The 14,570-nt window shown below is 43.7% G+C and overlaps 1 protein-coding gene across 2 annotated transcripts in view; it reads right to left on the reverse strand.

Moving 5' to 3' along the window:
• TMEM244 (transmembrane protein 244) overlaps positions 1–5,964 on the reverse strand; it is a 37,373-nt gene extending 31,409 nt beyond the window's left edge. For both annotated transcript variants that reach the window (XM_060258731.1, XM_060258722.1), the window contains exon 1: positions 5,645–5,964. In XM_060258731.1, coding sequence (XP_060114714.1) covers positions 5,645–5,677 — 33 coding nt within the window. In that variant the 5' untranslated portion in view covers positions 5,678–5,964. The remainder of the gene's footprint in view (positions 1–5,644) is intronic.
• Between the last annotated feature and the right edge of the window lie 8,606 nt (positions 5,965–14,570).

The raw sequence follows: 14,570 nt of genomic DNA on the forward strand, positions 1-14,570 counted from the left end.
AGTTCTGGCCGTCACATTTAAAGGGACCGCACACCTTTTCAATGCCTTCCTTCCATAGGAAATAATGAAGGATGGGGCACCTTCTTTTGGGGCTCATAGAATTGGACCCCCTGGTCCTGAATTGAACTGAAGCAGATCCTGCAGATTAAAACTGAAGTAGATTACCTCAGTATTCTTTGGCAGCCATTTTGTGATGGTATGCATTCCCTATTCTCAAAATTTCAGAAATGCCCATAGGTTTAACAAGATTGGGGGGAAGGGACCCTGGTCTACAGCAGACAAGATGAAGAGGGGGGAAATGGTGATACATCTTAGACATTTTCACCTATTTTATTCTGCAGAGGTAAAAATCAGCAGGTCTCCTTCCGTTCTTCTCCCTCCCAAACTCAATCCTATTACTGCTGGCCAAGGTCTGAATGGGTGGGTAGGAAAGGAAAGAAGGCTGGAGTGGTGACTTCGATTTAGCCGCCCGTCACCTTGGAAACGACAAGGCCGAGGTCAGGCTGGCTCTGCCAGGGAGGCTGGCAGAGAGGGAGGAGAGCGAGGCCGGGTTGCTATAGCAACGCAGTCTTGTGAAGGGGTCCCTCACCTGCCAAGCAGTCGCTTCATGCCAGAATCTCCGGCGGGGCAGGCGCTGCCAGGCAGATGCAGGCTCGGTCTCAGGCTGAAGCCCTTGTCCAACTGCGTGGATTGGGAAGGAGAAGAAGCAGCAGCCAGCATCGAAGTGGCGAAGCGCTCATGCTCCAAGGTGACGGACTCATTCCTCTTTCTCATCCCGGCAATACTATCTCGGCTTGCTCGAGGGAAGACGCCCTAGTCCAGCCACCGGCACTATCTTTCCCTACATTATATCGGCCGCAGCCCGGCAACCAGAGGTCTAGCAGCACCTCCCATAATCCCCTTCGTCCATGCGCCACACGCCGCTACCACTCTGAGCGGAAGGGGAAGTGATTTCCCAGAAGCCCAGGGCGGACGGAGCTCCCCGCTCTGGGAGGAAGTCGCGCGACGTCATCAAGGAAGGCAAAGAGCGTCTCTTTCTTTTCTCTTCGTCTCTACCTCCCCCCGCTTCCGTTTTTTTGGGGAGCGGGGGAAGAGGCTGGAAAACCTGGGGTTTCCTGCCAGGGTGGGAGGGTTGGGAAGCCTATTTGTTGGGTTTTAAATGGTAGAAAAGCAACCTCACCTACAACCAAAATCTGTTTGAAGTACCGTATAAAATACATAATGAGAAATACCTCTAATAATTGTGGGCTGGACTGAGTTCTACAACTGATTTTGGCTCTTACATAACACCTTTTCACTTATACTCTCAAAGGGAGTTAAAACAGCACATTAACTAATTATGTGGAAGCAGAAGACATGGAAGCAAAATAAGCTGCCAACAAGCAGAAACACAATTAAGGCAATACATATATCTGAATTAAAGATCTGTGAGTACTTGTTTCAGGTTATCTAGGATGCTAAATAGGGAGTGACATAATATGATGATATAAGATTTGGGAAGACAATTAACAAAATACTATTCATTTAAAAAATCAGCAAATGTATGGGGAAATCACAACAAATATTGAATGGAAACCCATACCGTTTTCGCACACAGCTTACCATGCAGTCACATTCCTGTTCTCTCCGCAGCGTCTGTCGGATTTCCCACTCTCTGCGCTGGAGTTATAGGAAGTGCCGCAGCTTTTGCGTAGCAAACGTAAACTGGGTTTCAGCGGTTTACGTTTGATACGCAAAAGCTGCGGCACTTCCAGTAACTTTGGTGCAGATAGTGGGAAATCCGATGGATGCTGTGGGGAGAACAGGAATGTGACCGTGTGGTAAACTGTGTGCGAAAACGGTCACAGACTTCATGGGGGATGCAAATATACATTTTACAAGAGAATGCCGTTAATCACTTCAGTATCACTTTTTAATGTAGAAAGTCCCTAACACTTCTCATCTTATTCAAATACTGTCCCTCTTTCTTCCTAGTATAAAGAGAGACAAAGGCCAACCATATCTGCAGATCACAGAGTAACAGTAAATCATCTTAAGGTATGGCTGGTAGAGTGAGTCACAGAAGAGTAGTAGCACATGGCATTAATTATCCAGGACTAACAATGACTTGTTATTAAACTATGTCCTTGGCAGAGGGTTACATGGTGACAAAGCTATCCCCTTGCTCCTAACTGCAGTTTCCTGATATTGTGTTGCTCAAAATAAAAGTCATCTTTCTTTTTACTTTAGTGCAACACTGCTGTGAGCAATCTAAAGGCAATGCAAACCTTGGAATAAGCTGTCAGCTGTTACTTACATAAAGCTTAAATAAGTATAATCTAGGTACCATGTCCTTGGAACAGATCAAAATGCCAAGTTAGATGTTACATACAGGCTGCTTCTATACAGCAACAATTCTTTGTTCTCCATTCATTACTGTTAGGAACAGAGACTATTTGCAGCAGCATCAGAGAGTCCATATAGGACTTTCCTGTACACTTTCCCCATAGAATCTGTTTCTTCCCTCCAACTGGAAGGCTTGTTTTCCCCCCAATATTCAAGTTGAAAACTGACATGGAAGAAGGCAAAGCCAGGAAAGGGGCTTCTCCTTCCCCTCCCCCATAGGCTGCTCTGTGATCAGGGCTTGTGGCCTGGAAATCCCTCCCCCCTTTTCTTCCTTCCCCTTGCTGAAAACTTTGTTGGAACATGCAAAAAACAGCCCAGCATGAGGGCTGCCTTCATGTTGCCATGGAACCCTAGTAACCTGTGGGAAAGGAACTTATTGTTCTTGAATATAGTTACATTGTTATAGAAAGCAAGCAGCTTGTTTCATGATTCCACACAGTCAGTTTACCCTATTGTTTTGCTAAGATACTGGCAAGAAGTATAAGAATCTCTAGGTTTTTTCCCCCACTCAGATAATCATTCTTAAAATGTGAGACAGCCCACCTCATCACTTCCTGCATGGAAGGAGAGGACATGTCCAAGGAATGAAAATTTTGAGGAAACCATAGGATCTCAAAGGAGTGGTGCCTTCATTCCTTTATGGAATGCTCTCGGGCAGGGGGGACCCTATTGATTTTCTATGTATTTGTGATGGAGGCCATTCCAACTTTATTTGGTAAATGTTGCTGCTTGGCCATGTGTTCTGCTGGGAAGAAGATGGTTGATACTATGTTAGGGCTGAAGGAAGAACAGAAGTCCAAAATGGGTCTGATTCCATGGAAGATGTTTGCATGTGCAAGAGTAGGGTTGGACATGGTCAGTATTTACTGGGATCACTATGCAGAGGCAAGCAAGGCAAACCACCTCTGAATGACCTTTTCCACAGTAGCAGTCACTTCTGCTTTCCCTGGTTTAAGCGATCAATTTCCACCAGTTGTTCTGTGGGTGCATTTTGACTTGCATCTTCCTTCATTTCCCCCATTGTCTTCCTGATCTTGTTTTTTAAAGATCAGGAAGCTGCAGGAAAGCAGAACCCAGAGGGTGGAGTGACTTACTGTAGAAAACGTTAACATTTATTGCTTTGAAAAATCTACAGGGTCACCATGAGGTGTGACTTCATGTTGCCACTACTTTCCACAACCAGCACTACATTTCTTCTACCATTTCAAAAACAAATTTAATAACATGTAATATATAATCATACAAACCACTTGTTGCACCTTCCATATGTGTATTGTTTTGTTAAAAATTATACTTGCTCCAGTGCTTGCGCAATTTGCTAGCAGAAACAGAACTGTTCTAGGTACATTCCCCTTATCATATATCCCTGCATACACACATCAACCAATGTTTGAGAGATACTGGCCTAGGAAGAACTTTCTAACCATAATTAAAGTCAGAGATGGAATAAGTTACTTATGGAACTTGTAGAATGTTTTCTGTAGAATTCTTTCTAGGGAGCTGGGGGACATTATTAGATTTAGGATATATTGTTTTAGGTATAAGGAGTCAGGCCAGCTGTGCCATTGAATATTTTCTGACTTTATCATTCTTTCCTCACAGCAATATTGTTGGAGAGATCACAATTATTTTCTTTTGACAATAGGACAGTGCTACTGAGAAATACACATTCAGATTTGACAGTGGGATAGATGGTGACAATACCTATAGGCTTACCAGTCATTCTGTGCTTAATTGCTTTTTTGGACCAGGACTGTATTTGACACCTAGCTGAAAAAGCTTTGGGAATTAGATGACAGGGAATTTTCTTCTTTAATCTTATATGTATTTTTAAATACCTTTTGAAGAAGTTTTTTTTTTCTCAAATAACTATATTTGTATTCTGTAGTGTGTCTTTATGCATAAAATAAATATAATTTATTTCCTATATTTCCTAGATTTCCTATACTGTTGTGCCCTCAAAAAATATGCACAGTGTTTTAAATGAAGCACATACATATTAGATGAGATGAGTAACATAAAGATTCTTTATGTGGAGGCAGACTATTTGTCTGACTAGCACTGGCTCTCCAGGGACTCAGGGAGAGGTCCTTCATATCACTTATCTGATCTATTTGACTGAAGATTCTAAGGATTGATCTTGTAACCTTCTGTATTCAGAGATGGTGACCAGACACTGAGCCAGAGTCCATCCCCTTTAGATAACATGAAAGGAGAAGTCAGACTTGGTCCTCATGGATCTTTGCTTGAGTCCCTGGTCTATGATAAATATGTGAAGGAGTCAGTGAGTCTATACAGATGATCATTTATCAAGTGATAAATACCATAATCTGCATGCAACCACATAGAACACTATATATAGCTCTAGTTGTCATAGCTATAGTGAGGTTGTAGTTATTTCCAGATAATCCTTTAAAGAGAATCTTTAAAAGAGAAGTGAAAAATGTATAAAAGATTAAAATAGCAAACTCCTTATGACTTGATCCCAAAAGACTATTGCAACTAGGTGCCAAATGTTCTCTGGTCCAAGGCCAAGAAAGCACTTAAGCATAGGATGATGATATCTGAGGAAGTGTGCTTGCACACTAAAGCTTATAGTCTGAATAAAACTCTGTTGGTCTTAAAGGTGCCACTGGACTCAAATTTTGTTCTGCTGCTTCAGACCAACATGGCTATCCACCTGAACATATCTGCATAGGATGGCTCTACATGTTACTGCCACATACACACACATCCATTCTGTTCCCAGATCTGTATATGTATGTTTCAGGACCTGAAGCCTTTGAAAAAACGTTGTTTCCTTTAGAAGCCAAAATCTAAACACACTGTGACTTGTAAAGACGCAATTCTCAAACCACTTAGGTTGAAGTTCTTACACTGGAATCATTGACACTGCTTCTTAATTTTGGACATGTATTAAACATTTATAAAATCTATTGGCAGAATAAAGCCGCAACTAATGACACTTCAAGAGCTTAGGTGCAGGCTAAAACACCTGCAAGACTTACACCTTTGTAACTGCGTTACATATATAAAAAGTCCTCTTTACAGTCAACCTTGGTCTAGCATTTATTATCAGCCATTAAGATGATCTTCCTCTAGCACCACTCATTTGACTATTTCAAAAAAACAAGTAAAAAACTAAACTAAACAATTGACTGGGGTAATGGCAATTGCTCTTTCAAATACTTGCCGCATGCCGAGTGCATTAAATGTCATGCAATGACGTGAAGTGCAAGAATGACTTGAGTTTCTTTACCTTGGTCTCAGCAATTTCAATCTTTAGAGCCATGTACACATGATGAGTAAAAGAGCACTGATGCAGTTACATTCCTTACATCAATATCAGCAGGAAGAAGCGGCTGATTTTCACTCACCAAGCACTACTGTATCTCCAGTGTGAGATGGAGCAGAACAGCATTATTGGATTAAAGTGAACTGGGGCAGAAGCCATCTGTGAGTCAACTCTAAGCTGCTGAAGACCAAGCAGACAATCCTTAGCAGCTCATTAAATATCCAAACTGCTTTTTCAACTTGGCCAGGGAAAACTCATCTTGCTCACTTTGGTGTCATGAAGTTTGATGTACCAGCACTTTCCATTTGTTCCATTTTTTAAAATTAAAATACTTACACTTCATTTTTTTGTGGCTCAAGATTCTTTACAAATATTAATCCTTTTAAAAAAAAACCCATGAAATGCAAAGCAAGCAAATAAACAAGTAATCAAGTCCCTTCCCACAAAATGTCTGTAAGCCTACACATCATCCCCAGTCCTAGTGCATGGGTAAGCAACTGTTCCCGCCAAGTGTCCCTCCTCCACATATATCTGCAAAGATATTGATCTTCCAGTAAATAAAATGGGTAAGGAAGTGGATCCTCAGTTGTATACACATTTGAAGCAAGCTGAACCCCATCAGTGCAACCAGTGTCTGAGGGATTTGTTTTGGACTTGACTGATGGTTGTGTAGGTCTCTAAGGTGATGATATGCATAAGCCATGCCTTTTGCATTCTTCTACTCTGAAGGCTCCAATACTACTGCTAATGCCTTGGTCAATTGGGCAGAGATCTGTCCTTGAGCGCCAAGCAAAATGGTCTGGTGTGCCTTTGTCTGTTCATGAGGTATGGGTTGCCTACCCCGTTCTAATGAATAAAATGGCCTCCTAAAACATTCTAGGGATGATGCCCCATTCACTTTTTCAGAGGGTTCTTGTTCCATTGGGTAAGAGTTGCTATACAAAAAAAGGCTATGCCTATGACAGATGCCTGAGAGGCTACTTGAAGAACAACCAGAGGTATTTCCTTCTGTAAAACTGTAAACTTTGATCATGGTTCACAAAAGCTACTCATCTACCAATTTCAAAAGTTCTGCAAATCATAAAATACATTTGATTTAATTTACCATAAATGTGTACATGAAACTATGTTATGCTGAGACAGATAATTGGTCATTTCTTCTACTAGTGCATTTTTAGAAATTACTCTTCAAAGTCTCAGCAGTGGTCTTATAAGACCCAGTATGCGTGCTCCTTTTTAAATGGGAGAAGGCAGATACTGGATGTGAGATTTTCTATAAAGCATCATCTGATCATACTCTGAATTGCAGCTCCTTCTTGAGGCCATATTGGGAAATACAGTATCATTTTTCTTGCTCCCACCACCACCACCCTGGAAACAAATATTTTATTAAATGTGACATAAATCAAATTTACACCAAGTGAAAATACAGAAAATGCTGTCCCAATACTTGTCTACACTTCTGTCTCTAGAAATCATTGTATTTTGTTGATGTTATTTGCAAACTGTTAGGCATTTGCTTGCAATAATACAGATACACTAAAATAAAAAAAAATCCCACTGCAAGGTGTTTCAAGGATATATTTGCTTTTGGGTTTTTTTATAGATGTGGATTTGAGTTTTAAGAAACCAGTTTGGGAACAGAAGGACAAGTTAATCTAATGCATTGTTTCAAAATAGATTTCAATAATTTGATGCTTGGCGATAAAAGAGATTTTGCTAAAAGAAATTATTATCTTCCCCCTTTTTAGAAACAGAAGTTTCTCTGTTTGATTTACCAGATGTCCAATTAATTTATTATTTTCCTGAAGACATTCCCAGAGGATCAACTGTTAGCACAATGCAAGGAAAATTATTACTCATTCCAGTTAAATGATCCAAACCACTGAGTGATCTCTGCTGTATGCTATCATTTGTTTCTCATCCCCAGCATCCAAGGATGGTCATAGCACACATACAGGCAGTACTATGAACTCTGAAGTTGCAAACTACCGGTATGAAGTTGGTCTATCCAGCTTGACATAAGGACATACAAGAAGCCATGGGGATCAGATCAAAGGCCCATCTAGTCCAGCATTCAGTTCACACAGTAGCCAACCAGCTACCTCTTGAAAACCCACGAAGAGGAAGATTGCAGCAGTACCCTCCTGCTGGTACTCCCCAGCAGCTTATTTAAAGAGGCATGCTGGAAAGAGGCTTATTTAAAGAGGTACTGGAAGGAGTAGATATCTATCATGATTATTAGTCGCTGTTAGCCCAGTCCTCCATGAATTTGTCCACTTGCATTTGAAACCCCTCAGAGTTGGTGATCAGGACCACATCCTGTGGCAATGAGTTCTACAAATATATGCTGTGTGAAGTGACACTTATTTTTCTCTGTCCTGGAAAGCCTGCTCAGTTCTGTAGCCAAAGAAATCTTCATACATTTATGCAAATATCTTTGGACTGGGATCTGGAGGAATTCCACCAAGGTTGCACCATGATTGTAGCCATGCTATATGGTTTTCAAACAGAATATGCTATACTTGGAGGCTGGGAAAATATTATTATTATGGAAATTAGTGTATAAAGCAGATCTGGAAAAAGAAAATGCAAGAACAATCTATATACAGTGCACACTTAATTTTTTAATAGATGCATTTTGGAATTGTACCTGGAGTGGAGACCAGCCAGGAGGGAGGTTGAGAAGGAAGACACAGAACACCAGAGTGGGGGAATATGGTCACAACTTTAAGGATTACAGATTCCTCAGGCCTTGGCGCAGCACAGCTAGAAAACAACAAGTGCTGCTGCCAACCCAAGAGCTGGCAATGAATCCCCCAATCTGCCTGCTGGTGCTAACCAGGGAAAGAGAACCAGTAATGTCAGAAGTGGTGGGCATGGCTTCTGCAAAGGGAAGTCCTGCTTTACCAACCTTTTGGAATTCTTTGAGAAAGTGAACAAGTGTGACACTGTAGACCAAACTTGTCCAACCTGCGGCCCAAGGGCTACACGCGGCCCCAACACAAACTCATAAACTTTCTTAAAACAGCACCTGGAACTGTGTGCTGCAGTGGCAGCAGATCCTGGGACTGAGGCTACAACTGGTTGCTTTTTCCTCCTGCTTGCTTCCCCCCCTACCACCAGAGAGGGCGCCAGAGCTGATTCAGAGCATGTGTGTGTGAGAGAGTGCTCTTCCTTTGCTCCTGGGTGCTCTCCAGCTCTTCTTTCTTCCTGCTGTGGCCCCTCTGGATCTCCCACCCAGAACAAAGAGTCCTCAGCTGTGCTCTGAAGGTATCAGGGGTGGCTGTGGGCCCCTCTCAGAGAGGCCTGAGAGGAACAGAACAGAGCAGAGCAGCTCTGATAAGCTGAGACAGCTGGAGAAGTTGCTAAGAATTTCTGCGTTTTGAAAGACTTCATTCTGAGGTTTGGGTGACTGCTGAAAAGGCTGAGTTGTGATAGCTGGGGAACTGCTGTACGTTTGGGTGAGTGGGCTAAAGGTGAAAGTGATTGATTGATTGATTGAGAGTAATTGTTGATGATTGCTTAGGAGTGGTCTGCTCCACCCTCTTTGCATTTTAAGCTGCGCCTTGCCAAAGGCGCGAGCCTTTGGCGCGAGCCGAAGGGCGAGAGCTAAAGGGCTCTTGGCCTGTGGCTCTTTGCCTGGGGGCTTCCTAAGGACCAGGAACCCAGATCCCTGATTTCCTTGTTCTCCCAATAAGGTAAGTTGACCTTCCAGAAGGGGAGCCACGTAAACAACAGCATTTAAAGAGGACTGTATATTTAATATATATATCATGAAGGTAGAATGCCAGCAGGGGGGTGGGGGCTTTCCAGTGTTTTGCACTGAGTGTCACATGTATGACTATCTGCCCACAGGACAGAAGTCTTGGGTGTGTGCTCGATGCAAGGAGCTCCTGGTCCTCAGGGAACGAGTTCGTACCCTTGAGGCCGAGGTGACTGCCCTGGAGAAGCAGAGACGGTCAGTTAGGCAATTGGGGAAGACTCTTGGGGGCGTATTAGATGAGCCCCACTCTGAATGTGGCAGCCCCGTTGCTGCCAGAGAGCGTGAGGGTCTAGAGGGAACAGGGCACCTTGCTGAGGATAAGGGGAATGCGCCCTCAGAAGGGACCTCTTCTTCGGTTGGTGAGCGGGTATCCTTTCGCGCCAAGGAACCATCCCTGGGCAGGGGGAGAGGGGGGGTCTTGGTAGTTGGTGATTCGATCCTTAGGCAAGTAGACAGCTGGGTGGCGAAACCACGTATTGACCGTATGGTGACTTGCCTGCCTGGTGCGAAGGTAGCGGACATTACGCGTGTAGTAGATAGGCTGATAGACAGTGCTGGGGAGGAGCCTGTGGTCATGGTGCATGTTGGCACCAACGATGTGGGGAAATGCAGTCGTGAGGTCCTGGAGGAGAAATTTAGGCTGCTAGGTGGGAGACTTAAGGCCAGGACCTCCAAGGTGGCCTTCTCGGAAGTGCTACCTGTTCCACGTGCAGGGCAGGAGAGACAGGCGCAAATTAGAAGTCTCGATGTGTGGATGAGACGATGGTGTAAGGAGGAAGGGTTTAAGTTTGTTAGGCACTGGGATGCTTTCTGGAACAAGCCGGAGCTGTACAAAAGAGACGGTCTCCACTTGTCTCCGGATGGAACCAGGCTGCTGGCGCTTAAAATCAAAAAGGTGGCAGAGCAGTTTTTAAACTAAATCTTGGGGGAAAGCCGACAGGAGATGGAATGTCTCTGGTTCGGGAGGACTCGTCTCAAAGAGATGAAGGGTTGGCTTCTATTTTTCTACCGAGTAACAGATCAGAGTTGTCCACTGTGATGGTGACAAACAGTATGGACTGTCTGCTAGAGTCTCGAGGCGGCAGGAGAGAGGTGGCGGGCCTAGCTTGCTTGGGAAATTATAAATGTTTGTATGCAAATGCTAGAAGTGTCCGAAGTAAAATTGGTGAATTGGAATGTTTAGTGTTGGGAGAAAACATAGACATTGTGGGAATTTCAGAAACTTGGTGGAATGAGGAGAATCAGTGGGACACGGTGATTCCTGGATATAAGTTATATCGGAAGGATAGGGAGGGAAGGGTTGGAGGTGGGGTGGCTCTGTATGTCAGAGAGGATATACGGTCCAGTAAGACTGAGGTCAGAGAATTAGATTCCCTTTTAGAAATGCTTTGGGTTGAAATAGAGGGCCCAAAAGGAAATTTAACTATGGGAGTTTGTTACCGCCCACCAAATCAAAAGAGAGAGGACGATTATAATATGATGGAGGGATTAAAGATAGCGGCTAAACGTAAAAACTGTGTCGTAATAGGTGATTTTAACTACCCGCAGATTGATTGGGTCAATATGTGTTCTGGTCGAGAGAAAGAGATTGAGTTTCTTGATGCTCTCAATGACTGTGCTATGGAGCAGATGGTCTCAGAACCTACCAGGGGTGGGGCGATCCTGGATCTGGTCCTAAGTAATGCCCAAGACTTGGTGAGAGACGTAAAAGTGATTGCGCCGCTTGGGAACAGTGACCATAATGTTATTGATTTCACCATTTGTATAAATAGGGAGTTGCCCCAAAAGACCGCCACAACCACATTTAACTTTAAAAGGGGTAAATTCTCTGAGATGAGGAGGCATGTGAGGAGGAAACTGAAAGGAAAGGTAAATACGGTCAAAACCCTTGGGGAAGCTTGGAGACTATTTAAAACTATAATCCTAGAAGCTCAGATAAAATACATACCACAAGTTAGGAAAGGCACAAACAGGTATAAGAAGAGGCCAGCATGGTTAACAAACAAAGTAATGGAAGCTGTAAAAGGTAAGAAGGACTCCTTTAAGCGGTGGAAAACCAGTCCAAGTGAGATTAATAAAAGGGAACACAGGCAGTGGCAAATCAAATGCAAGACTGTGATCAGGCAGGCAAAAAGGGACTATGAGGAGCATATTGCAAAAAACATAAAGACCGACAATAAAAATTTCTTCAAATATATTAGAAGTAGGAAACCAGCCAGGGAAGCAGTGGGGCCCTTGGATGACCATGGGGTAAAAGGATTACTGAAGGAGGATGGGGAAATGGCTGAGAAGCTGAATGCATTTTTTGCCTCCATCTTCACCGTGGAAGATGAGAAGTGTTTGCCCGCCCCAGAACCACTAATATTGGAAGGGGTGTTGAAAGACCTGAGTCAGATTGAGGTGACAAAAGAGGAGGTCCTACAACTGATAGACAAATTAAAAACTAATAAGTCACCGGGTCCGGATGGCATACATCCGAGAGTTCTGAAAGAACTCAAAGTTGAACTTGTGGATCTTCTAACAAAAATCTGTAATCTTTCATTGAAATCTGCCTCCGTTCCTGAGGACTGGAAGGTAGCAAATGTCACCCCCATCTTTAAAAAGGGTTCCAGAGGAGATCCGGGAAATTACAGGCCAGTCAGTCTGACTTCAATACCGGGAAAGTTGGTAGAAACCATTATCAAGGACAGAATGAGTAGGCACATTGATGAACACGGGTTATTGAGGAAGACTCAGCATGGGTTCTGCAAGGGAAGATCTTGCCTCACTAACCTGTTACATTTCTTTGAGGGGGTGAACAAACATGTGGACAAAGGAGACCCGATAGATGTTGTTTACCTTGACTTCCAGAAAGCTTTTGATAAAGTTCCTCATCAAAGGCTCCTTAGAAAGCTTGAGAGTCATGGAGTAAAAGGACAGGTCCTCTTGTGGATCAAAAACTGGCTGAGTAATAGGAAGCAGAGAGTGAGTATAAATGGGCAGTCTTCGCAGTGGAGGACGGTAAGCAGTGGGGTGCCGCAGGGCTCGGTACTGGGTCCCATCCTCTTTAACTTGTTCATAAATGATTTAGAGTTGGGAGTGAGCAGTGAAGTGGCCAAATTTGCGGATGACACTAAATTGTTCAGGGTGGTGAGAACCAGAGAGGATTGTGAGGAACTCCAAAGGGATCTGTTGAGGCTGGGTGAGTGGGCGTCAACGTGGCAGATGCGGTTCAATGTGGCCAAGTGCAAAGTAATGCACATTGGGGCCAAGAATCCCAGCTACAAATACAAGTTGATGGGGTGTGAACTGGCAGAGACAGACCAAGAGAGAGATCTTGGGGTCATGGTAGATAATTCACTGAAAATGTCAAGACAGTGTGCGTTTGCAATAAAAAAGGCCAACGCCATGCTGGGAATTATTAGGAAGGGAATTGAAAACAAATCAGCCAGTATCATAATGCCTCTGTATAAATCGATGGTGCGGTCTCATTTGGAGTACTGTGTGCAGTTCTGGTCGCCGCACCTCAAAAAGGATATTATAGCATTGGAGAAAGTTCAGAAAAGGGCAACTAAAATGATTAAAGGGCTGGAACACCTTCCCTATGAAGAAAGGTTGAAACGCTTAGGGCTCTTTAGCTTGGAGAAACGTCGACTGAGGGGTGACATGATAGAAGTTTACAAGATAATGCATGGGATGGAGAAAGTAGAGAAAGAAGTACTTTTCTCCCTTTCTCACAATACAAGAACTCGTGGGCATTCGATGAAATTGCTGAGCAGACAGGTTAAAACGGATAAAAGGAAGTACTTCTTCACCCAAAGGGTGATTAACATGTGGAATTCACTGCCACAGGAGGTGGTGGCGTCCACAAGCATAGCCACCTTCAAGAAGGGGTTAGATAAAAATATGGAGCAGAGGTCCATCAGTGGCTATTAGCCACAGTGTGTGTGTGTGTGTGTATATATATATATATATATATATATATATATATATATATATATATATATATATATATATATATATATATATTTGGCCGCTGTGTGACACAGAATGTTGGACTGGATGGGCCATTGGCCTGATCTAACATGGCTTCTCTTATGTTCTTATGTTCTCTCTGGGACAGTTGGGGAGTAGCAGAGCCAGCCTCCCAAGCTCCTGGATGGCCTTGTGGGGTGGGAGTTTTCCCTGTTGGGGGCTGCTGGCCACTCTCTGTGAAGATGGGAGGTGGGGTGTGTGCGGTGGACCTGGGCTTGCTGTCCCCAAAATGGAGATGCTCCACTACCTCGGGTGGATTCTGTTGCATTCCCCCTCCATCTCTTCACTGTGAGAGTTCCAAAACCCCCTTACCCTTCTCTGTAGCTGGGACTGGAAAAGAGACACACAGAAACAGGTGGTTTCCCCCCCCCCCCTCGGAAGTCTCTGGAGAGAGAGTTTTTTTTAAAAGCATGTTGAAAAAATGGGCCTCCTGCTTTAAAAACAAATCAAGGACCCCCCCCTCCTTTTTTTTTTTTTGCTCCTGGCAGTGAGTCTTTTGTGCTCAGAATAACTTTAAAAGCGAGCCTGTGTCTGTCAGCAAAAAGCGAGCTTCAGTTGGGAAGCAGGGGCTGGTGTGCAAAAGAAAAAAAATCTGCCTACTCTCTCCCCCCTCCTTTGCTCCAAGCTTCTGAGAGGGCATGAAGAGGGAGCAATTATTTCCCTTCCCCCTCTGTTGGAAATTTAGAGGCATGGTTTGGGAACAGAGCAAAACAGACATCTCTTCCACCCAACCCTGTAGCTACCAAGGGGCCTGCCTGCCTAGCAGATTTTATAGGTCCCCCTCTGCAGCTTCAGTTCTCCTAGCCCCCTCTGGACCTTTCTTTTGTATCACCTATTGGTGCTAAGCAGACTGAATGCAGGATTAAATCGGGCTAGGACAGGCTACAGGGAGGATGACAAATCAGGAAGAAGGAGAAGCAGAGCCTGAGTTCCTCACAGACTGCCTCACACCTTCAATTGGGCAGTTTGCTCCTCCCTTTGTTCCTGCAAACCAAAGTGCCCACTGATACTTTGTAGTAAGGAGTTTGGGATCAGACAAAGGAAACCAAACAAACTCTATTTTCTTTGGAAAGCAAAGGACATTTAAAGGTTGCTTGCTTGTTGTGCTTG

The sequence above is a fragment of the Heteronotia binoei genome, chromosome 1 (genome assembly GCF_032191835.1).
Source record: "Heteronotia binoei isolate CCM8104 ecotype False Entrance Well chromosome 1, APGP_CSIRO_Hbin_v1, whole genome shotgun sequence".
NCBI lineage: Eukaryota > Metazoa > Chordata > Lepidosauria > Squamata > Gekkonidae > Heteronotia > Heteronotia binoei.